General features: G+C 36.0%; 1 protein-coding gene across 2 annotated transcripts; it reads left to right on the forward strand.

The window, feature by feature from the left end:
• The first annotated feature begins 15689 nt into the window (after positions 1-15689).
• Positions 15690-26018, forward strand: LOC110936110 (ankyrin repeat-containing protein ITN1). 2 transcript variants are annotated; one of them, XM_035989158.1, is made up of 5 exons: positions 15690-16137; positions 22883-23258; positions 23918-24033; positions 24103-24716; positions 25307-26018. In XM_035989158.1, the coding sequence occupies exons 4-5, from the start codon at positions 24138-24140 to the stop codon at positions 25916-25918; spliced, it is 1191 nt and encodes a 396-aa protein (XP_035845051.1). In that variant the 5' UTR covers positions 15690-16137; positions 22883-23258; positions 23918-24033; positions 24103-24137; the 3' UTR covers positions 25919-26018. The 2 variants fall into 2 exon arrangements, with proteins under 2 accessions (XP_035845051.1, XP_022034135.1); XM_022178443.2 differs by having other exon boundaries at positions 22911-23258.
• Positions 26019-26342: the final 324 nt, after the last annotated feature.

Raw genomic sequence — 26342 nt, forward strand, 5'->3', positions numbered from 1 at the left:
CTTACCTGGAATATGAGAACGGTATAGCGATGCGGTTGGCACCGCATCTGGTGTATGAAAATGGAAGTATTCACAGCGATGCGGCCCCGCACCACATCCAGTGAACACTTCTATCAATACAGAGAAGCTGGATAATAGCAACAGTCACCACAGCCGACGATGCGGCCTGGCACCGCATCTCGCGTATTTCTTGATCACAAGCAAGGGACGCGGTAACATCAGATGTTACCGCAGGCAGCGATGCGGCTCGCACCGCATCCTATACGCTCAACAAGTGGGACTGACACCACAGTGCAAGTAGCACCAATGACAGTCACCTGTCAGGGCTACGTAAGCAACAGATTGACGTGGCGTAACCTCCACACCCGACAAGCCTGACACACCTGCAAAGGTGCAGCACGTCGTCAGTTTGTCCATCATCCTCCTCCTTCACTCCTCGGCTATAAATACCAACCCCAAACCAGGTTTGAGGTATCTCTTCACAACTCTCTCACTAATACTACTATCATACTTTGCTTCCCAAGCAGATTACTGATTCTCACGCCGGAGAGTGGTAACAAGGAGCACCCCCCACCCCATCCTCCTTGTTACGAGTCACGATTTGTTTCCTTGTGCAGGAGATCAACCCACCGGTGATCCAGCCAGCGATCCTCGAGAGGAAGGGATTAACCCTTCTTGACGAGATCAGTGAGTTAACCCTGCCCGGTTAACCATTGTTTCATCAGGGTCGGATAATGCAAACTGATCCACCTTTCCACCGTCGAACAAAGTAGTTCGTGAACAACTTTAGCCTCAATAAGATCTCCTTTAATTGGTAAACAGCTTAATCATGCAGGAATAATCTGCCAAACAAACAACACACATAAAATCATTAATCAGTTTTGATTAAGAATATAAATTTCTATTAACATATATAATAATCGCAACGTTTTTTTACAAAACAAAAAAAACCAACAACACGCTTACATGAGTGGAGTCATACTATCCCGATGAAACTGACATATTTTCCCCAAAGCAGAAACAACGTTATCATACGCAATAACATTTTCAGGCTGAAGAGCGTTAGGGTGTCTAATTACAACATTTAGCCTTGATAAAGCCTCTGAAAAAGTTATGTACACAAATTATATATTTATATAAATATACAATGAAAAAGACAAACGGTATCTATGTGGGCCCGCTGTGTTTACCTCCAACAACTGGTTTTATAGCAGAACCGCCATATTATGCAGACTCTGAGTCCATATACAGCTGCCTGAATTCATAAAAATATTAAAAAAATATGGTTCGGGTTTGTAACACCCCAAAACTTGAATTATTAAATTCGTTAGTATGTCACCATGTGTAATTAAATGAATTACAATGACTAAGTTATTATACTTAGTTAAATGCCTAATAAAAAGTAAAGGAATGAAAAATTGTGGTGATTATGATGGTGTGATAAACTTGAGGGACTAAGGTTGCCATAATGGAAACCAAATTTAATTAAAACAAAATTTAATCACACACACACAAGGTGTGTATTGCGATCGTACAGGAGAAGGGAACAAGGGGGTGTGAACCCTAAACCTCAAGAAACCATCAAATTGAAAGGGGATTTAGCCCAATTCTACTGCATGAACAACGATTCTTGATCACTTAGCCCTATAAAATCATTTGGTAAGTTGTAATTTATGATTTGACAATCTTGCTATGAAGTAGGTTATGATCAATCTATGAATTCGTATGAAATTGATCATGTATATGTGTTAGAATCACTATATGGAACATGAACTATGTAAGATTCTTAGTAATTTGGTGATTTTGGGTGAAAACCCACTTGTAGAAGTGATGATGATGATATATGATGATCTCGTAAGAGTAAAGTTGTGTAAATATGATGAACTAGTTGGTGTGTGATACATAATTATAGGTTAGATTGAAAGATCGTATGAAATTTATGTAATTTTTAGTGGTGATGATGAATGAAGATAAGAAATAGGAATGAAAACATGATTTGGTTGTACATTATGCATTAAACGGTGTACGCACACCAAGTGTTTGATGAAATGCCCAAGTGATGTTAGGATATGAGAATTTTATGAAAGGGCTTGACATTATGAATGAATTGGGGAATGACGAGGTCGGTAGTAAACTAACTTGAATATGGTGCCTTAGAGGAAATTCATAAGAGAATTCAGGTTGAATGTATGTGATGGTTAAGATTATGCATTAGAAGCTTGTACGTTGTGCTTAAACGGGCGATGCTCGCCATGTGTTTTTATTAATCATTAATTTCAAGCAAGAAGTGAATGTGTACTAAATATATAACATATGACCATGCTAGTAAAGGATGATGTTATGAATTACGTTAGGTTGTCTAACTGAACAATGTGGTTGACAATTCATGTCGTATGCGTGTTAGCGAAAGTCAATGTAGATAAGAGCTGGAAAATGTGTATTAATATGAATAAGCATGAATACTAACATTATTATGGCATGACGACATGAAAGGATAGGAACCACACTAGCATGGACCAAGCATGGAAGGCTAACGGGTCGAAATGAGGCAAGGAAGCGTTTACGAACATGGATGCACAAGGTAAGTGATTTCCGTAATCACTTCTTATTTTATTTAAGTAAAGTAGCGTTAGTTAATTAAGCATGATGTTGTTTGAAGTTTCATATGGTTTTGGTTGTATGAAATCGGTAATTTTAGCTTAGTAGACCGAATGGGACAATATAAAGTTGAAATGATATGACGATTAATGTCTAAGTAATGGCTACGGCATGTAACCGGGTAATGGGTAAAATTGCACATAAGTGCACCAACCGAGAATGGGGACTTATGTTAATGGGTCAAGGTGATGGTATGCTTTAGTACGGAACGTTTGTACAAGTAATGACGATAGTATTACATGTGCCCGGTTAGTATAAGGTGTTATAACATTACCATTATGTGAGCCTTAAGTGTAAACATATGAGTTGCTTGATAAAGTCATGAATGGGTCGAATAATTCGTAGATGAATAATAAGCCGAAGACGTATAAGTTAAGAATTTCCTTAACCCGGATGTTGGATTTCAAGTTCACATGATAGAATGTTAATTTACAATCATGTAGGAAGAAACGTGACGCAAAACGGATGAAAAATGAGAGAGTTATGTCTGTTTCGGTAAGAATTAATGGCAAGGAAAAGTGCAGAGCTGACACGGCCGGGTGGTGGGCTGACACGGCCGGGTGAAGGTTCCGTGAAAAATATTATTTATGCGATTTATGCATCGTAGGCTTAGGTATATTATCCGTGGACTACGGTGGGCCTCCCAAACATGATTTCGAGTGTTCCCTTGACGATTATAAGTTGTAAACCCAAGTCTAAGCCTCATGTAATTTATATAAGAGTATGATAGATGTATGTAATGAAGTTGGACATGTATTACATGTAAATGGTATACAAGAATGTGTACGGAACACGTAGGTATAAATACATGATTGTAGGTATGATTGAATGTATATAGGTATGTAGATGTGTATGATTGTAGGTATGTATGTGTGCAAGTATGTGCGAATGAGGTTTTTAGTATGTGTATCGATGAATACTAATAATGTGCTTGAGATTTGAAGGTAATGCAGGAATGAGAACGTAGAGTTCATGAAGATTGAAGTCGAACTTGGAACTATAAACTATGAGGATATGATTGAGTGAACCCAAGTTCTTAGTGAATTATGAACTGATTTTTAACTACACAGAGTTATGTTTTATGGTGTTGCCAGTGACTAACAGTTTAGTTGTTTCTGGTTTCCACGGGAATTGTACGTCTCTCTCTCTCTCTCTCTCTCTCTCTCTCTCTGTGACTAATATAACCAAGTGGGCGTAGATCGAGTCAAGTGCAAGGATTGTACGGAAAGAACGGTTACGTAGTCTTAATTTTGTAACACGTTAATTTGTAAAAGGAAGTGAATTTTGTAAGCTTCTTCATGAAAGTGTGTATTGTTATAAGATCATAAAGAAATTTTTAAAGCTATTTTTCCGTTGCGTTATCTTTAAGTTGTTACACGATGATCTTACAGGGAATTGTTCTTATTACGAACGGGCCATGCCCGGATTTTTTTAAAAAAATAATAGTATGGTAATATTACTTTTCGGATTAAGAAATATGGGCGTTACAAGTTGGTATCAGAGCCATGGTTTGAGGGAAATCAAGTATGTGGAGGTAAATACTTGAACTCAAACCAAAGTGCTCTTGTGACAAGGAACCCGTACAATCCATGACTCGATCAAGATCTAAAGGTAGAAATGGAATGAAAGCATGTATGTATACATTCATATAAAGAAACTAACGGTTTTGTATATGCAAGGTAAGCATAAGTGTTTGAAGAGGATGGTCCGTGGATGCAGGATATGATTAATACTTAGGCTGGCAAAGGTGTAAATAAGCTAATGAACCCCAGGTACACACTATTAATATGTATGGGTACCAATGTTGAAAGAAAAAGGAAGAAATCTCCCTGGGAGGGTAATTATTAAACGAAAGGCAATGATATGGTCTTGGGGAAATTTTAGAGATGTGCACGAAACTGAAACCCATTTCTCGGACATAAGGCGATGATTACACGAAGGCAAGAAACTAGTATGTGGATTGCGCACCTGGCCAGTACGCAAGAAGCATATGACGTTCGTGAGACCGTGGTAATTATCGCAGGTGTGTCCGGTAGAACTGGGTAACAGGTGGGCGTGCGGTGAAATGGGTAGTAAGACTCTCGAGGAATTGAGAGTACTACATAAGAGTGAAAAGTATGAGTGATAAGAATGAAGAATGTTGAATCCGTAAGAAAGTACGGATCAATAATGTATGAATGAAATGTTTGAATCCGCGAGACGGATTCAAAGAATGAAAGATATGAATGCAATGCTTGAATCCGCGAGACAGATTCAAGGAATGAAAGGCATGAATGAAATGTTTAAATCCGCGAGACAGATTCAAAGAATGAAAGATATGAATGCAATGCTTGGATCCGCGAGACGGATTCAAGGAATGAAAGGCATGAATGAAATGTTTGAATCCGCGAGACGGATTCAAAGAATGAAAGATATGAATGCAATGCTTGAATCCGCGAGACAGATTCAAGGAATGAAAGGCATGAATCAAATGTTTGAATCCACGAGACGGATTCAAAGAATGAAAGATGTGAATGCAATGTTTGAATCCGCAAGAAGGATTCAAAACATAGAAGGTACGAAAGGTATGAATAATGTGTTCGAACCCGTGAAACAGATTTAAGGTATAAAAGACGAAACTAGTCTACATAAGAAGAAGTCGATAGCTTGAGCATGTTTGCATCAAATAAGTCATATAAGTAAATGTAAAGTAAATGTAAAGCAAAAGAACAAAAGAATGATAAGAATGAAAATATTCGAATGTGTAAGTAATTACGGACCGAACAAGTAAATATTCCTTAAGTGATATGATCCAAATTATGTTTAAACTTCCATATATATATATATATATATATATATATATATATATATATATATATATATATATATATATATATATATATACGAATATATTATGCAAATGTGTTGCATACAAGAATGGTCGAAAAGATAAATGGGTCATACGGGTCAGATGGCGATCGCCATTTGAACTCGGTAGTTAATGTGTTGATTTGTTAAGTTTATATTCATAGGTGAAGTTAGAAGGTGAATGACGGGTTACGACCCGGGTGGAATACCTAAGTTTTAATGGAAAGGACAAGTATACGTGAGGAGCACTAAAGCATAAAGCGATGAAATTGAATGCATGCTTGAATTGACAAGAAGTACCAACGTTTTTTTTTCGTCATGTGTATTTATAATGAGAAAGAAGTGGCAGATTGACTTTGAAAAGTCAAACTGCAGAAGTTGATAAATAAGTTAAAGAATTGCGAAAGAACAGTTATGTATTGAACCATCGTGAACGGGTCAAACAACTGAAATGATATGTTAAGAAATGGTCACGTATTGACATGTTTTGTACAGGTGAGACGCATAAATGCCTTACGAAGGAATTGAGAAAGTATTAAAATATAAATAAGGAAGCAGGATATGATAACCCTAGCAAGGTCAGTGAAAGAATGTTCATAAGCGAAAGCTCGTCACACGGATGAACGAGGTCAATCCGAAACATGGTATGGATGGTGACGAAGAGGACCGACTCGTTGCTGCATGTTCAAGTACTGCACCAAGGTAGTAAGGTTAGCAAATTATTTAATATATGAATGTAAAAATTTTACGCTATGGTTGAAAAAGTACCTCCGTATGAATTATTGATAGCATAGAATATGTTATGAAAAGGAAGGTTTGGCTTTTAGAAGTTGATTAAGATTAAGTTTCAATTCAGGCTTACGTAGTAAGCAGTGTGAATGAGTAAGGAGGTAGAAATAGAACTCCAGCAATAAGTGAAACTAATGTTAACAGTGAAATGTATTAGCAAGTTCATATGAAATTCAAATTGTTGTAATACAAATTATGGTATTAGACTCTTTAGGTCTCTACTAGTCAGCACACACTAGTTTAAGTACAGTAATGTAATGAGTTGAAAATTCAAGAAGAAATTAATAAAGAATGGAATTGTAAAGTATGTGTAGTTGACCGGTTACGAACGGGTCAATGTAACGAAGAAAGCATAATGAAGAAGTTGCAAAAGTAGTGACTCGTTGTGATGGGTCACAAGGGATAAAAACTATGATAAAAAAAAGGGTAAGTATTGACCCATTATAGATGGGTCAATTGAGACAAGCATGATGGGCTATGATAATGGTCAAGACTTTGACCCGTTATGAATAGGTCGGATGGACTATATGTTTGATGTTTAACGAATGTTATGTGCAAATCTAGATAGATTGATTTGTTGAAAGGAATGGGGAAGGGACTTCCTAGAAATGATGTTCTTAAAGTTATGACCTTACTAATGGATAAACTGATATTGATGAAGTTGGTTTCGGGGACGAAACCTTCTTTAAGGGGGGTAGATTTGTAACACCCCAAAACTCGAATTATTAAATTCGTTAGTATGTCACCATGTGTAATTAAATGAATTACAATGACTAAGTTATTATACTTAGTTAAATGCCTAATAAAAAGTAAAGGAATGAAAATTTGTGGCGATTATGATGGTGTGATAAACTTGAGGGACTAAGGTTGCCATAATGGAAACCGAATTTAATTAAAACAAAATTTAATCACACACACACAAGGTGTGTGTTGCGATCGTACAGGAGAAGGGAACAAGGGGGTGTGAACCCTAAACCTCAAGAAACCATCAAATTGAAAGGGGATTTAGCCCAATTCTACTGCATGAACAACGATTCTTGATCACTTAGCCCTATAAAATCATTTGGTAAGTTGTAATTTATGATTTGACAATCTTGCTATGAAGTAGGTTATGATCAATCTATGAATTCGTATGAAATTGATCATGTATATGTGTTAGAATCACTATTTGAAACATGAACTATGTAAGATTCTTAGTAATTTGGTGATTTTGGGTGAAAACCCACTTGTAGAAGTGATGATGATGATATATGATGATCTCGTAAGAGTAAAGTTGTGTAAATATGATGAACTAGTTGGTGTGTGATACATAATTATAGGTTAGATTGAAAGATTGTATGAAATTTATGTAATTTTTAGTGGTGATGATGAATGAAGATAAGAAATAGGAATGAAAACATGATTTGGTTGTACATTATGCATTAAACGGTGTACGCACACCAAGTGTTTGATGAAATGCCCAAGTGATGTTAGGATATGAGAATTTTATGAAAGGGCTTGACATTATGAATGAATTGGGGAATGACGAGGTCGGTAGTAAACTAACTTGAATATGGTGCCTTAGAGGAAATTCATAAGAGAATTCAGGTTGAATGTATGTGATGGTTAAGATTATGCATTAGAAGCTTGTACGTTGTGCTTAAACGGGCGATGCTCGCCATGTGTTTTTATTAATCAATTAATTTCAAGCAAGAAGTGAATGTGTACTAAATATATAACATATGACCATGCTAGTAAAGGATGATGTTATGAATTACGTTAGGTTGTCTAACTGAACAATGTGGTTGACAATTCATGTCGTATGCGTGTTAGCGAAAGTCAATGTAGATAAGAGCTGGAAAATGTGTATTAATATGAATAAGCATGAATACTAACATTATTATGGCATGACGACATGAAAGGATAGGAACCACACTAGCATGGACCAAGCATGGAAGGCTAACGGGTCGAAATGAGGCAAGGAAGCGGTTACGAACATGGATGCACGAGGTAAGTGATTTCCGTAATCACTTCTTATTTTATTTAAGTAAAGTAGCGTTAGTTAATTAAGCATGATGTTGTTTGAAGTTTCATATGGTTTTGGTTGTATGAAATCGGTAATTTTAGCTTAGTAGACCGAATGGGACAATATAAAGTTGAAATGATATGACGATTAATGTCTAAGTAATGGCTATGGTATGTAACCGGGTAATGGGTAAAATTGCACATAAGTGCACCAACCGAGAATGGGGACTTAGGTTAATGGGTCAAGGTGAAGGTATGCTTTAGTACGGAACGTTTGTACAAGTAATGACGATAGTATTACATGTGCCCGGTTAGTATAAGGTGTTATAACATTACCATTATGTGAGCCTTAAGTGTAAACATATGAGTTGCTTGATAAAGTCATGAATGGGTCGAATAATTCGTAGATGAATAATAAGCTGAAGACGTATAAGTTAAGAATTTCCTTAACCCGGATGTTGGATTTCAAGTTCACATGATAGAATGTTAATTTACAATCATGTAGGAAGAAACGTGACGCAAAACGGATGAAAAATGAGAGAGTTATGTCTGTTTCGGTAAGAATTAATGGCAAGGAAAAGTGCAGAGCTGACACAGCCGGGTGGTGGGCTGACACGGCTGGGTGAAGGTTCTGTGAAAAATATTATTTATGCGATTTATGCATCGTAGGCTTAGGTATATTATCCGTGGACTACGGTGGGCCTCCCAAACATGATTTCGAGTGTTCCCTTGACGATTATAAGTTGTAAACCCAAGTCTAAGCCTCATGTAATTTATATAAGAGTATGATAGATGTATGTAATGAAGTTGGACATGTATTACATGTAAATGGTATACAAGAATGTGTACGGAACACGTAGGTATAAATACATGATTGTAGGTATGATTGAATGTATATAGGTATGTAGATGTGTATGATTGTAAGTATGTATGTGTGCAAGTATGTGCGAATGAGGTTTTTAGTATGTGTATCGATGAATACTAATAATGTGCTTGAGATTTGAAGGTAATGCAGGAATGAGAACGTAGAGTTCATGAAGATTGAAGTCGAACTTGGAACTATAAACTATGAGGAGATGATTGAGTGTACCCAAGTTCTTAGTGAATTATGAACTGATTTTTAACTATACAGAGTTATGTTTTATGGTGTTGCCAGTGTCTAACAGTTTAGTTGTTTCTGGTTTCCACAGGAATTGTACGTCCTCTCTCTCTCTCTCTCTGTGACTAATATAACCAAGTGGGCGTAGATCGAGTCAAGTGCAAGGATTGTACGGAAAGAACGGTTACGTAGTCTTAATTTTGTAATACGTTAATTTGTAAATGGAAGTGAATTTTGTAAGCTTCTTCATGAAAGTGTGTATTGTTATAAGATCATAAAGAAATTTTTAAAGCTATTTTTCCGTTACGTTATCTTTAAGTTGTTACACGATGATCTTACAGGGAATTGTTCTTATTACGAACGGGCCATGCCCGGATTTTTTAAAAAAATAATAGTATGGTAATATTACTTTTCGGATTAAGAAATATGGGTGTTACAGGGTTGTATGAAAACAATCAGACATAAGATATTGGTTGGTCATCGACTCATCGTGCTGACCTGTCGAACATCGGACTCTCATCATTACACACTTCGAGAAGAAAAGGAAGATATGTATCGTAATACTTTAGAGCGGCTTCACGACACTGCTCTGGCACATCATCGAAGATGCAAATAGCAATCCTCCTTTCTTCAGCTGTTTTGTCCTTTCCCTAAAATTAAAGAAAAGGAAGATATGTATCGTAATACTTTAGAGCAGCTTCACGACACTACAGATCAGTGATAAGCTGAAAAACAATTCAAAAGAAATTGAATAAAACAATCACAACTTTCAACTTATCCTATAGTCTAACTTCTAAGGTCAAACAAATTAATTTGTAATTGCATAATTCACGTAAAAAACAAACTCTAAATTCGTTATAACTTTGAAGTTAAATTTTGTTTTTCTAATGCCAATTCGTAGAACAAAAAAATCCAAATCTAACAGTTCATCAAATTCCTACCATCTTTTTTTTCATTTTCTAATAAAGTGGGTATATTATGTCCTTACTGGTATAAGAAATGGAACCAAAAGTAAGATACAAAACATTGTGGGTTGCAAATGAATGAAAAAACTAAAAACATATCCTCAATCAATGTAGAAAACACGGTGCCTGACAAACTGATAAAGCATAACTAAATTAATTAAAAATTAACCTTAATTAGCAGTGATTTGTGTTGGTGCAGTAGTTTAGTGATAACGGTATAGCGAATCTGGAATCTCTCAGCCTTCCTTCCTACGGTGTCATAAAACCATCATCCCCATTTTCTCTGCAAAAAAACGGTTTACTTTCTCTGCAAAAATAGCAAAATCAACTCCCACGTCTCCCACAAACTCCCACAAATCATGACAAAACACATTCTAGTACTCTGTGACCTTGAACCAGAGTCTGATGTTAAAGACCTTGAAAAAAAGACCAAAAGCAATTAAATTGATAACCTTATGTGGTCATCTTTCTCCCTAGTAATTGCAAGATCTGAAAAACCAAAACAAAGAACTACACCAATCGAAATGTCAATTCAGATTCAAATTTCACCACTCCGTACAAAAATAGCCCTAAAATCATACTAAAAAAGCCCTAGATTCCCAATTTTAATAAACTTCACAAACTAAAATCAACAATCGCACAAAATCCATTTAACAAAAACAATCAAGTAAAAAAACAACACAACAACAATGTTACTGAATCAAACTTTTCTACTAAATCGACGAATTTCATAAAATTACTGAACAAAAACATGACAAAAAAGTTAAAAAATAAAAAATAATCTCAAACAGGTGATATATACATACCAGTGTGTAACGACAAATGTGAACTTGAGGTAGAAAAGACTCGATCTTTCACATGTCGACCTTTTTCTAGTTACGTCGTGCTGGTACTGATTGGAGTAGAGTCAGATCTTGGATAATCTTCAGATTTAGAGTTTGTAATGATAAATAATCTCAAACATATTTAAATCAATCGGAATAGAAATATAAACAAAACATCATAAAAGGAAAATCATACCTTGATCTTTTGAATCGATGTTGTGGCGATGAACCGCCATGAATCCCGTATGCTTTCTCCGACAACCCGAATCTTCCATCACCATTAGACTTTTTGAGGGCATTAATGTAACAAATAAACATTCTTACCTTGAACAACATCTGGATCCGAAATGGACTTGAGATTTTCAGAGATGATATAATCAATTGAATGATGAGAAGATAGTTAACAAAATCATACCTAGGTTTTAGAAAAGAAGTAACGGTGAAGAAGGAGATAGAGAGATCAGTAGCTTCTCAAGGAAGAATGAAAAGGAATTAGGGTTACATAAGTATATAGGGTCCGAATTTACTGGGTCGGGTTGCTCAAAAAAGAGATCCGCGAGCACCGTCCCATTTTCCCGCCAAAATGAATTCTGAGAAGCTCTGAGAAGGTGCCACATCAGCAAAATTTTACACATTTATTATATATAATAGATTTGTCAAAAGTTAAATTTGTGAAATTTATTGTGAGGTAGAGTGTGTGCAGGTTTGAGTAAGAGTTGGGTCAGTCGATCCTGGAGATTCTGTGTTTAGAGAAAGCCAGGTTTAAATCCTAAGCAGAGTGTGAGCCAGCTTACGATCCTGATTCTATGATAGCCAGAATGTGGTCTAGCATATCGAAAGGGGAAGCCTGAAGATACCTGAGTAGATTTGAGCCAAGTTACGATTCTGGAGATAAAGTTCACGCAAGATGAAGATGCTGGTGAACTTAAGGAATCAAGAGATCTGATCAAGAGATTTAGAGAAGCAAGAGCCAGGTTTAGATTCTAGTATAGGAGTTCGAGAGAAGTCTGATGGTGCTGGTAAAAGAGAAGAGATAGATTTGAGGATGATTTACAATGTTAGATACTTCAAGAGAAGCCGGAAGACTAATAAAGACTGAAGATGTTGAAGAATCGACACTTAAGACTCGTCAATATTCGAAGGGGGAGTCTGTTAGTGCATGCATCTGTCGACTTCGTCTTGTATCAAGTCTTGTTTTAGAATGTTAAATTAGGGCACGTAGTTCGAGATAATGTAATTCCGCTTGAATGAGTCATGTTGTAATTCCGCGCGGAATTAGATTCCGTTTGGAATTCTAATTCCGCTTGGAACTCATTCAAACGGAATAATGGGCCTATATATACCCTTCAAGCGAGATTAGTTGTAACAGTTCCGGTTTGTGCAACGAAGTGCTGCCGAAGTGTCGTCTCGCTGTAAATTGTCATCAAATCAATAAAATCGACAGTTAAAGTGTATATCTTGCTGAATTGACCACAATACGACTGTTTCCGCCTTTCATATTGAGCTTAAACTCTTCTGATCGACTCGTTCGGGTCCGAAAACGATCCTACACAAAATTTATCAAAATCTGAAAGATGCATTCATCTCTAGAAATTAAAAAAAAACCTTCACAGGAACCCTGGATTTGGCCAACGACCACCGCCGCATCTATACCACCATATCTCCCCCACCAAAAAGATCTGAACTCACATTCTTCTCTGTTACAAGATTTGAACTAACCCCCATCCAAGATCCGAGCCAGGTCTGATTAGATGGGGTTATGATTTGGTCTAATGGACCCCTTATCTGTTACATAAGCCACTGCCACCTAATATGTCATAAATAAAGATTGAATATTAAAGAAAGGGTCAATTGTGATTTGGTGTGCTGATTATTTTGGTGTTGGAAATGGAGATGTTGATTTGACCAGGAGATGGTGATTAAGTTGGGTGTGGCTAACTGTGGTGATGGTGGAGACCTCATAAGGGAGAGAGAGTAAAGAGAGAAGTTTATTATATAGTTTGTTTTATTTATTAAAATGTTTTATATATATATATATAGGTAAAAAGATCAAAGTACCCTTTTGTTATCTAATTTAACAATAAAAATGAATTGGGTTAGGGTTAAAAGACGTAACGTGTAAGGATTTGTAAACATAGAGTACGTTTTTGTAATTTTTGAAGACAAAGGACATAGTTTGCAATCTAGTGTAAATATAATGGACGATTTTTGTAATTTACTCAAAAATTAATTATAGCATATTGGGCTCATTAAACAAATCTTGCATGCTTGTGAAATTAACTTTTGTTAGATCAAGGCAATCAAATTTTATACAATATTTTGATTTCAACTATAATTGCCATCTATACTGTCAAGAATCACAATAAACCGAATCGAACCTCACAATTAGGGGTGCAAACGAGTCGAACTGATCCCGAGCTCGACCAGGCTCGAGCTCGAGCTCGATTCGAGCTTTGATTTCTCAGATCTAGCTCGACGCGTTGGTATTTTCTCAAGCTCGGCTCAGGCTCGACTCGTTTATTATCTATTAATTAATATATTAAATAAATATAATATAAATAATAGACTTTTTAGGCTCGCGAGCTCGGTAAGTGAAGCTCGGGCTCGATTACTAAATAAGCTTATTTTTGGGTTCGATGTCGGCTTGTAAACAAGTTTAAATAAGCTCGGCTCGACTCGGCTCGTTTACACTAAGGCTCGATAAGTCTCGATGAGCATAACGGGATTCACATGTGAGGCTCGAGCTCGGGCTCGACAAACAAACGAGCTTTATTTTAGGCTCAAGCTCGGCTCGGGCTCGATAAGGCTCGGCTCGTTTTGAGCTTTTTCTCGAGTCGATCTCGAGTAATTCGCGAGCCGCTCGGCTCGTTTGCACCCCTACTCACAATGAACCGAATCGAACCCCTTTTCTAATCCTCATGCAGGGACGTAGCTTTGTGGGGGCTATGGGGTGACCCGACCCTCACCGATGTTTCGTTCATTAGAGTAAATTTTTCTGTATTCCATTCGACTTTTTTTATAAGTATTTTGTTTTCGGCCCCACCAATATTTTGTCTAAAAATTCCTGGGCCACACCAATTTTCTTGTAAAAAAATTTATACATATTTTCGTATTGAGTAAAAAAATGTGAAGAATGAGACTATTTTATACGTATTGTCGTATTGAGTATAAAAAAACCTATGCGTACCATTTCTCTCGCATCGTCATAAATATTTTAGGTCTTTGTTTGTTAAACAATATATAATTTTTTTAATTTTTTTTTTGTAAAAACGATCGTTTGAATGAATTAAGAATAATTAGATATTTGAAGTTATTATTGTTTGATTCGACCTGAACAGAATCGCCGACCTAAACATATAACCCAAATAGAGCTATAGAAAAAAAATTGGGTTTTTTGACCCATTAAACTTTTGTTTAAGTTTCGCTACCATCGTTGGACACACGTCACGCCGGGTTCATATAGCACTAGTTATAATTATAATTGGGTTTTGTAGTGGATCTTTAGTTTATTTTAAAAAGACCATAATGGATCTTTTAAATTGGTATGGTCCTTTTATCCCAAACCACACATCATACATGGACGACTTTAAGTCAACTTTTAAATTGGTATGGTCTTTTTAGTAAATTGCTATTTTAGTCCTCTAGGTTTAACTAAAATTGTCATTTTAATCCAAATAGATTTTTTCTCGCAATTTTAGTTCAAATAGTTTTATTTTCTGTCATTTTAGTCCCTAACTTTTGTCATTTTTTTGCCATTTTTATCGACCACCACCATCACCTCCCACCACCCACCCCATCACAACCTTCTATCATCGACACCACTTGCCTGCACTGTCACCACCCACCCCACCATGATCACTACCCACCATTTCCACCACCACCGACCACTTTTCCACCACCCACGTTATCAACTAACATCATCGCCATCATTATAAAACCAACAACCATCGCCATCATCTTCACTGTAAACCGGTACAACACTATCCCATACCATCGCATCTGCAAAAAAAGAAAGAAAAATGTGGTTTGACCGAAATTCATCTAAGTTAACTAAATTTTTTGAATGGAGTTAGTGAGTTGGATGAAAATGACAAAAGTCAGGGTCTAAAATGGTAGAAAACAAAACTATTTGAACTAAAATAGCAAGAAAAAAAACTATTTGGAGTAAAGTCGCAATTTTGGTCAAACTCGGGGACTAAAATGACAATTTACTCTAAAAGTTGACTTACACTCTGTTCCCGAGACTCATTTAACAGGGGGAGGGGAGAGAAAAGAGATGAAAATATGAAAAACCATGTTCCCGAGTTTTATTTAACAGGGGGAGGGGAGGGAAAAGGGAAGAAAATATGACCAAATATGACCATATATTCATCCTCCCAAATTAGAGAGATTAGGAGAGAAAATTTTCCTTCCCCTCCCCTCACCTCCCCCTGTTAAATGACTTGAGAACATAGTGTTAAAGTCGTCCATTTATTTTTTTTAATCTGATCTGGATCTGTGTGCATTAATTAATCTCAATCTGGATTGTGCATATAATACGACAAGAAGCAGAAAAAAAAAAAGAAGAAGCACATTGCAATGGCAGGCTCAAGCTCCTATAATCCTGGATACCCAACACTTGTCTGTGCCCCAAATATTGTTACAATGAAGCTGAGTGGTCGGGACAACTATGATGCGTGGAGAATACAGATGTTATGTCTCTTAGAGAGTCATGATATGCTTCATTTCATCCTACCCACAGAGAACAGTAGTGTTTCGGGTGACCAAAGGTTGTGGAGAAGATCAGATGCAGTCGTCAAAGGCTGGATTCTTGGTTCTCTATCACAAAAACCACTCGAGGTCGTCGTCATTCTTGTCAAAACAAACACATATATCACTTCAAAAGATGTATGGGATAAATTGCACACTATCTATGGTCCTCCTGCTCTTCCTCTACAAGATGCTGCAGCAGGTGCGTGCATCTCTTCTTCACATATGACTTTATATTAGGGTTTTGGATTTCGAAACCAATTATTGTTTTGGTGTTAGTGGTGTGAAGGATGCATGGCTAATCTCTTTAGACAAAGTTTCCCCTATCTAATTGAATAGTGCCATTAATTTGCCTATAACTTTTGTCTATTACGCAGAAAACACAAGGGGTGCATGCCTAAATTGAGATTAGACAAACCATTTAAAAAAAAACAAAAACATATGATTGGTATGGGCCCACCACTTCTCTCTTTCCTTCTCTTTGCTGCTTGCGGCAGGTGCATGCCGAAATCATCCTCTTGATTATCAACGCCGATCGGCACAAGGGGGTGGCGGTGGTTTCCCGATCGGCACAAGGGGGTTGCCGATGGGTTTCCCTAACCCACCCTGTACACCCTTTTAAATTCACTACTAGAAAACATGGTTTTATTTAAAATATTGTCACAATTTAGCCACCACTTGCATTTAAGATACATTTGTCACAATACGCTTTTCGAGATTTCTAGTTTTCCTGTTTTTTTCATTAAAATTACATTTCAAGAAAACTACGAAATTATATAAAACACTCAAATTAAATAACAAAATCTCAATATTATATAAAAAAATATCTTTTGCAAAATCATATATAACATTCAAATAAAAATAACAACTAAACATCAAATAGTCGAAATTAACCTAACATAATAAACATCAAAACAATTGAAACCATGTGTTTTATAGTCTATCTTAGAGGATTCTCGATTCCACCATATTTTCACCTTAAATTACAATAAAAAACACTATATTTTCTCTCTCTTTTTCAATTAAATAATATTTTTATACATTTATCGTTACTTTTTATCTCTCCTTCACTCACAACCACTTTTAAAATATATTAAAAAATTATAGGGGTGAACAGTGTCCCCTCAAATATACAGATGAACAGTAACATTTTCTCTCTCCTTCACTCACCACCAGTTTTTATACTCTTTATATTATAAAAACTCTACTCACACAATTTGGTGGAATGAATGTGAATGCTCTTATTTCTCATCCAATCCATCAAATTATACATACATTCCACTAAAAAACAACTCCTATATTAATATATTTTCACTAAAAACAAATATTTTTTTCTCTCCTTTTCAATTAAATAATATTATCATTACATTTTTCTCTCTCCTTCACTCACAACTACTTTCAATATATATTAAAAAAATTATACTAGATGAGCAGTGTCCCCTAAAATATACAGATGAACAGTAACATTTTCTCTCTCCTCCACTCACAACCATTTTTTATACCCTTTATAATATAAAAATTACCCCTCACATATTTTGATGGTTTGGACGAGAATGCTCTTATACTAGAAAGACTCAAGAGAACAAAAAGTACTATTTTACTGAACAATTTGCTATATATGAATTGTAAATTTTCATATAACAAGTTCATAATTAGATGTCACAGCCGAATTAGATTTTAGAAGCGGAACCATTAACACTTAATTCAGCCCAAAAACCACTTAATGTGATTGTGTAGATCACATCACAAACTTGTCACTTATCATACCCTTGGTTTTAATCTTACCCTCTAATACTATAGTTGCAGCATTTACATTATAGTGGAGGGATTAAATGAGAAGAATTTTTTTGTAAGAAGAAAAAAGAAGAAGTTTCAACCAATAAGAATGCTTCATTTTACTTCATTTAATATTTGCATTTAATTTTAATATAAGAGTATATTGGTAAACTTACAAAATCATTAATTTGTATTCTTACCCTTTAATAACTAACTAAATTAAATTTGTAACTCCTTTTCAAAATATATACTTTTTTCAAATTAAAAAAAAACAACTTAATTTAAAATGTAGAATAAATTACTAGTTGTGTAGGAGAAATTACGAGTTGTGTAGGATATATTTCGAGGCGTGTAGGATAAATTTCGACTGTGTAGGATAAAATTCTATAATGTGTAGGGTATATGTAGGAAAATTTTGATATGTGTAGGTTTTGTAGATTATATGTAGGATAATTAATGATTAGTTGACTAATTAATTAAAGAGTTAAAAATTAATGATATGAGTTATAAATGAAATAGTATTTTACTAATATACCCTTTATTCTTTTTCTTCTCACACTAAATTTCTTCTCAAATGAATCTTCCCCATACATTATAAACATACCAAACAGGAACAAAAAGTTAATGACAGTTAATGACATAAGCAAGGTTTATAATTTATGCTTTGGGAGGTTGTTACTCATCAGCTTTGTTTCAGCAAACATATTCTCCAACTAGTTTCATTACTTTATCATATCTAATTATCTATCAATTGAATATCTTTATAAATTATAACAATAACCAGCAGCAATAAACTCACGAATTTTAAACCTAACAAATAGCCTCAAACTAGTCAGACATAACTATTGTTGCGAATATTAAATAATCAGAATAAACCCTAAATTTTCACCAATAATTAACGAAACTTACTACCAAATCTAGACTATGTGATGTCTCGTAATCGGTGATGCCCTGCTCCACCGACGCATGAGGTGGCCATTTTTGTAAGTCAAACTTATTCTTGGCCATTTTCGTAAATTTCTCTTTCGTTTTCCCGCCTCCTCGTGTCCACTTCCCCTTCCTCAAAACCACTTCCATCGCCGGCGTTCAGTTGACTCTGGTTGCCGACGTTTTCCGACTCCAAGATCTTACCTTCATCCTTCGGTACCACCGTCTCATAATCGTCTTCTAAACAATCCGGAATCCAATTCCCATGTCTTCTGAAACCCATACCCGGAATGTTTTATCCTGCCATATTAGTGACACCTCTTCCGTTATTCTCTTGTCATCACCGACTAGAACCCCCACACATACCATTGAGAGATCACTGTCCTTTTCCGAAACCTAAGGTGGTTGAGCCACAATACCATAACGATTACAGATTGATACTAGCACTTCATTCGTGAACAGATGGAGTGGGACACCATGGACACGTAACCATGCTATTCGCTTAAAAGCCATTGCCTGTCCAATCCACAACTCAGCATGATAAAACCATTCCTTCTACAATTCACTACTGTGAAGAAACTCATGTGCCACATCTTCATGATCAAACACGATCATCAAGTTGAAACCCCCCATGTATTGGATCTCTATACCTGAAACACCGGCAACCGCAAGTTTCTGATTAATCGAGATCAGTGTGTCGAAGTTCCGAACCCTAACAATCAATGCCCTGTCGTGCCGACAGGACCAGGAAGCAACACCCGGATCCAAATGGATGACTTTCTCCTCGCTGGGATGCTCTATATTGACATTCAGCACTCCATTATAAGACTAGCCGGGTCTGGTGAAACTGTCCAACCTAGGTGATGGCTAGACCTGCACCACGTCCATCACCTAGGTTGGACAGTTTCACCAGACCAGGCTAGTCTTATAGTGGAGTGCTGAATGTCAATATAGAGCATCCCAGGGAGGAGAAAGTCATCCATTTGGATCCGGGTGTTGCTTCCTGGTCCTGTCGGCACGACAGGGCATTGATTTTTAGGGTTCGGAACTTCGACACACTGATCTCGATTAATCAGAAACTTGCGGTTGCCGGTGTTTCAGGTATAGAGATCCAATACATGGGGGGTTTCAACTTGATGATTGTGTTTGATCATGAAGATGTGGCACATGAGTTTCTTCACAGTAGTGAATTGTAGAAGGAATGGTTTTATCATGCTGAGTTGTGGATTGGACAGGCAATGGCTTTTAAGCGAATAGCATGGTTACGTGTCCATGGTGTCCCACTCCATCTGTTCACGAATGAAGTGCTAGTATCAATCTGTAATCGTTATGGTATTGTGGCTCAACCACCTTAGGTTTCGGAAAAGGACAGTGATCTCTTAATGGTATGTGTGGGGGTTCTAGTCGGTGATGACAAGAGAATAACGGAAGAGGTGTCACTAATATGGCAGGATAAAACATTCCGGGTATGGGTTTCAGAAGACATGGGAATTGGATTCCGGATTGTTTAGAAGACGATTATGAGACGGTGGTACCGAAGGATGAAGGTAAGATCTTGGAGTCGGAAAACGTCGGCAACCAGAGTCAACTGAACGCCGGCGATGGAAGTGGTTTTGAGGAAGGGGAAGTGGACACGAGGAAGCGGGAAAACGAAAGAGAAATTTACGAAAATGGCCAAGAATAAATTTGACTTACAAAAATGGCCACCTCATGCGTCGGTGGAGCAGGGCATCACCGATTACGAGACATCACATAGTCTAGATTTGGTAGTAAGTTTCGTTAATTATTGGTGAAAATTTAGGTCAGTTAATTTGGTCTAAAATTAAGTGATTCCATACCAAAACATCCATCAGGTGCACCATTGTTTAAACATCAACTACAAGTGTAAGTGTGTGGTAAAAAGATATAATAATTCAATGAAAATTATATCCATGACTATGATGGGAATTCTGGGAATTCCTACTTGACCTTATTTAGAGAATTGTTACTTAATATGCATTAAATTAAGGCTTAATTAACTAGCAAGAAAAGTACACTTTTATAAGATCAATGATTCATGGAAACTTTCATTTGTATGTCAATACATGACGTTCTACTTGGATATTTATGGGTTGCACTATGACATGTTCTAGAATGGTGAGGGCAAAATTGCTTTTAAGTATAAAAATTACTCATCTCAAATCAATAAATCGTCGTCTAATTTGGTTTCGATTGGTGTCAGTTTAACATATAATCAAACACTTTTTGTCAGTTTTCACTATATATATTTTCTGCTTTGATTATGTCCCGCCGCAACGCGCGGGTTAGCGTCAACTCGTTTAAGACAAAATTGAATAAACAATACAATGAATTTGAATAATACTTGCTAGAATTTCTGCACTTTTTCGATATACATGTGATCAACAATTGCATCCATGGTTTGGATCTATATAACCCTAAGTGTAGATTACAAGTTTTGTCCTTTACGTTAACCTTCTTTTGCAGGCGGTGTCCTTTGGTGCAAAAGTTGAAGAGTTTTGTATTTAACGTTTCAAATACCTGCACGTTATAGCAAAATCGCCATCCGATTGGGTGTAAGAGAATAAAGTGAAATTGCCATTTGAAATGGCAACTTAGACAAATCGCCATTCCAAATGGCAATTTATGAAGAATCGCCATTCTAAATGGCAATTTATGACACATTCTGACACACAATAGTAAATCGCCATTTGAATTGGCTATGTATATAGAATCGCCATTTCAAATGGCAATTTATGACACATTCTGACACACAACAGTAAATAGCCATTTCAAATGGCTATGTACTGTTTTTCTAAATTATTGTGAGACACATTTAAAAATATCCGATTATTGAGACACTAATTTGTTTGATTAGGCCCGGGCCATGTGTAATAAGATATTAAACAGGTTTGATATTATGTGTTTGTAATGCATAATGTTTTGTTTTAATTCTTTAAAAAAATATGTTTTTAGTTTTTTAGAAGTTTTTCCTCTATAAAAGGGAATAACACATTCACAATTTCAAAGATGAGCAATTTATCCCATCGAATTATATCCGGTCCTTAGAAGGTCCATATTTTAAAACATAAACATTTTTTTATGAATTCCTCTTTAATATCCATCTCTAAAATATATAACTTTGATTCTTCACTCAAATAATTGAATATCTTAACAAGTCCACAAAATTGGAGAATGATATAATCAGATATAATATAACTTTGGGGAATCTATTTTAAGGCAAAAACCCAATAATCGGATATTTTTAAAAGTGTCTCACAATAATTTAGAAAATCAGTACATAGCCATATGAAATGACGATTTACTATTGTTTGTCAAAATGTGTCATAAATTGCCATTTGGAATGGTGATTCTTCATACATAGCCATTTTTAATGGCGATTTACCATTGTGTGTCAGAATGTGTCATGAATTGCCATTTGGAATGGCGATTCTTCATAAATTGCCATTTGGAATGGCGATTTGTCATAAGTTGTCATTTCAAATAACAATTTCACTTTATTCTCTTACACCCAATCATTATTCTCTTACACATCTCTTACATTCCTTGAATTGTTAAGTACAAGACATACATTTTACACCAACTCGCCATTTGAAATGGAAATGGCACTATTTTTGAAATTTTTTTCAACATGGCATTAGTTGTGAAATTCTTTTCAAGAACTGAAGTAGTTCTACAAAAAGCTAAGCGAAAGGATATAACATGCAAGATTTTGAAACGTTAAGTACAAAACTCGTCAACTTTTACGTCTAAAAACACTGTCTGGAAAAGGGTGTTAACGTAAAGGACAAAACTTGTAATTTACTCTAACCCTAATGTTGGGAAGATGCATTGCTTAGAAATGATACAATGTTTGACTTTTGACAATTTACATACTAACCCTAGACTTCATACACATACATATGACACACACTTTCAAATACGACAACTAAGACCCTTATGTTTAATATTCGGTTTATATTTCAACAGAGGTTTGTAGTAAAAAAAAAAAAAAAAAGCTATAAGATTTTTGTGAACTAATGTGATGGTTGGCCGGATGTTTGGCCACACCTGTAAATACCTGTCACCTGTCTTTATTTGAAGAATGAGTGTTTTTATGATGTGTCGGCTGATTAGGCATGTTTTTATACGTTTTTGTGTTTTTTTATTCTGGATGCTCTCATCACAATCACATTCAAGTTTATCAATATTGGTTCCTTTACATTTTATATCTTATTTGCTCTCAGTTTACTTTAATCGATCCAATTTCATCAGAAATAAAAGAAGTGGAAGAAGAAAAGAGAACAGGAATCAAAGAAATAAAAAAGAACAAAAGAAAAGCATTGGGAAGATTGTATGCAGCTACTCTAATCATTTCCGAGAGTTAAGGAAATTTTGAGACAAGGGGTTGTTACATGCAGATGGCAACACCGCACTCCATGTGGCAGTGGGTACTACCAGTACTAACGATGAGGAGTTTTTAATTAATATGTTGAATTTGGCTACACCATCACTAGATATGAAAAATTCAGATGGAAGCACGCTGCTTCATGTTGCTGCTATTGTTGGCAACACTAAGGCTGCCGAGTTGTTGGTTGGAAGAAACCGTGATTTGTTGTAGGGGTGAGCAAATTAACCACCATAACCGATAACCGAACCATAACCGACATAACCGAACCACTAATAACCGATAACCAATATAACCAATGGTTATGGTTATGAAACTTTGTATAACCGCTCAATCGGTTATGGTTATGGTTATGGTTATGACGCTTTGGTTAATCGATATAACCGAAACCGAATCAAACTTGTAATGCTAACTTTATATAATGGATTTGTGTTTTACAAAACCATATAGAAGGTTTTTACTAAGATAAAAGTATTTTAGTAACAAAATGATCTTGATGTAGATGCCATTTATTTTAATAAAGAACTAAGGTGTGATGTCCATAATTTTTTTTTTGTTTGAGAATTACCTTATTAAAAAGAACCCCAAATCGGTAGTTTAACCAAAAAGTTTAGTCTCTGTTATCTTATAAAATAGGCTCAAGCTAAGTTCAAATCGTGCACAACCCTATTTATTTCAAACCTGCTTGGTTACTTAACCGAAATTAACCAAAACCGAACCATAACCGACTTCATAACCGATTAACCACAACCGAAGTTTGGTTATGGTTATGGTTACCAAAACTCCATAACCGAACTAGTGATTATGGTTATGGTTAATAGTAAAAACCGAACCAAACCGACCCATGCACACCCCTAATTTGTTGTTTGCCCAGGACAACGACGGTCAAAGGCCACTAGCCAGAGCTCTTTCTAATATGCATTTCGAGACGTCTTACTATTTGTTGCGTAAATTCTACAAAGTTTCTGATCAAGACACAGAGAGAGACAGGTAATGGTACTAGTTTGGAGCTTTTGGTAACTATATTTATTGATCATTTCTTCTTGATTATATCTGCAGGTTTAGCGTCGCAATCTTTTTGTGTAAAAGAGTATATGCCTTTGACTGAAATTCACAATGTGCTGATGGCTATAGCTCAAAACTTCCCAAGTAAACTAAACTTTTGGGAAAGAATGTTTGAAGGGTCTACATGCTCGTTTATAATTTTAGGTTATAACTTCAAATTGCTGTCCAGATTCAAGTTTGTTGAAGCCATAGAAAGAAAACAAAAAAATTATAATGATGCTAAGAATCTATTAAAATATATGTGTCTTTTTATAAAAAGTAAAACAGACGCCAGTTCTCACCATGAACATTACATCAATGCGATTCTTGAAGCGACAAGACAAAATGCAGACGAGGTTGTAAAAATAATTGTGTCTGAATTACCAAATGCAATTTGGAGTACCAATGAACATGGACACAACATTATTCAATATGCTGTGATCACCCGTTCAGAAAAGGTTTACAACCTACTATATCAGATGAGTGGACACAAAAATATCTACAAGACAATCAAAGACCCTTTTGGGAACAATCTCTTGCATTTGGCTGCTAGGTTGGCACCTTCTGACAAACTGAATCATATATCTGGTGCGGCTCTTCAAATACAAAGTGAACTTAAATGGTTTAAGGTAATAGGATTTAGATTTTAATTGCTGTTGTGTGAGATTCATTGGGGAACACTAAAAAAGTGGGGAACAGTGGGGAACCGACTCAAACAAACTCTGATTGGACTCATTCCAGCGGCGTTGGAACCGGCTCGTCGAACCCTAACTAGGATCTCTTAACCCTCAACCCTAAATATATTATGGTTTGGCTTTTAGGGTTTAGCCTTAGGGTTTAGTTTTAGGGGTTTAGCTTTAGTGTTTAGCTTTAGGTTTAGCTCTAGGGTTTAGCTTTAGGTTTAGCCTTTAGGGTTTAGCCTTTTAGGGTTTAGAGTTTAGATTTTACAGTTTGGCATAGGTTTTAGCCTTATTTTTTAGTTTTATGGTTTAGAGTTTAGGAGTTAGGATTTAGAGTTTAGGGTTAAGAGATCTTAGTTAGGGTTCGACGAGCTGGTTCCAACGCCGTTGGAATGAGTCTAATCGGAGTTCGTTTGAGTCGGTTCCCCGCTGTTCCCCACTTTTTTAGTGTTCCCCAATGAATCTTCCCCTTTAATTGTTTTTATATATTATTAAAGCATGTATGTAGCTTACTTAAAAAAGATATTATAATCCTGTAGGAAGTCCAAGAATCTGCGTGGTCTCTAAACAGCATACAAAAGAACTCTTCGGGAGAAACACCTCAAATGGTATTTACTAAAGAGCATAAGGAGTTAGTGATTGAGGGAGAAAAATGGATGAAGGAGACTGCACAATCATACACAATTACAGCGGCCTTAATCATGACCATTGTATTCGCGGCAGCTATTACAGTGCCAGGGGGGAACAATCAAGACAATGGGATACCAGAGTTTACTAACAAAACTGCTTTCAAAGTGTTCGCAATAGCAGATGCCATATCGTTGTTCACATCTGCTACATCTTTGTTAATATTTCTGTCAATCCTCACTGCACGATTCTCTGAGCAAGATTTCCTCTTCAAGTTGCCTACAAAGTTGATGATTGGTCTAACCACCTTGTTCGTCTCAACAACAGCCATGCTCGTAGCTTTTGGTGCTACCTTATATCTTATGTTTTGCCGGAACAACCCACGGATGCTCGTTCCAGTAGCTGCATTGACGTGCCTTCCCATTGCTTGTTTTCTGACATTACAGTTTCCACTCATTAAAGACCTATGGACCAACACATATGGTCGTAGCATTTTTGGTAAGAAAAGTTATCTTCCCTTCTAATAATATTTGTTTTTCCTGTGGTAGTGTTGTATGTGAATAGCAATGATTCTCTTCTATTGAACCCTTATTATTTTTATGATCATCATTACTTTGCTGGTTATGCAATTCAGTTTAAACAACACTTTGATGGCATCCATGATTGGCTAACTGGCCAAGAATCGGAAGATCAACACACTCTTCTTTAATAAAGATATGCATACTCTAAGAAACAGTGGCACATGACTTACGAATAACATGCTTCAACTTGTGACTAAATACATAGTAATCCTATTTATGTAGCAATATGTCTGATTTTTAAATTTATAAAAAAAAGAGTAAATTACTTTTTGGGTCTCTGTGTATTAGTAGTTTTAACCACCTAAGTCTAAAATGAAAAAGTTTAACGCCCTGAACCGCTAAATTCTCATTTTATAACGCTTTGAGT

The sequence above is a fragment of the Helianthus annuus genome, chromosome 4 (assembly GCF_002127325.2).
Source record: "Helianthus annuus cultivar XRQ/B chromosome 4, HanXRQr2.0-SUNRISE, whole genome shotgun sequence".
In the NCBI taxonomy this organism is placed as follows: Eukaryota; Viridiplantae; Streptophyta; class Magnoliopsida; order Asterales; family Asteraceae; genus Helianthus; species Helianthus annuus.

Excerpts from the sequence above, each read along its gene's own strand:
- LOC110936110 (XM_035989158.1), top strand. The coding sequence starts at position 24,138 with ATGCCTTTGACTGAAATTCACAATGTGCTGATGGCTATAGCTCAAAAC. Across the intron at positions 24,717-25,306 it reads GTGAACTTAAATGGTTTAAG|GAAGTCCAAGAATCTGCGTG; the intron begins GTAATAGGATTT and ends ATAATCCTGTAG.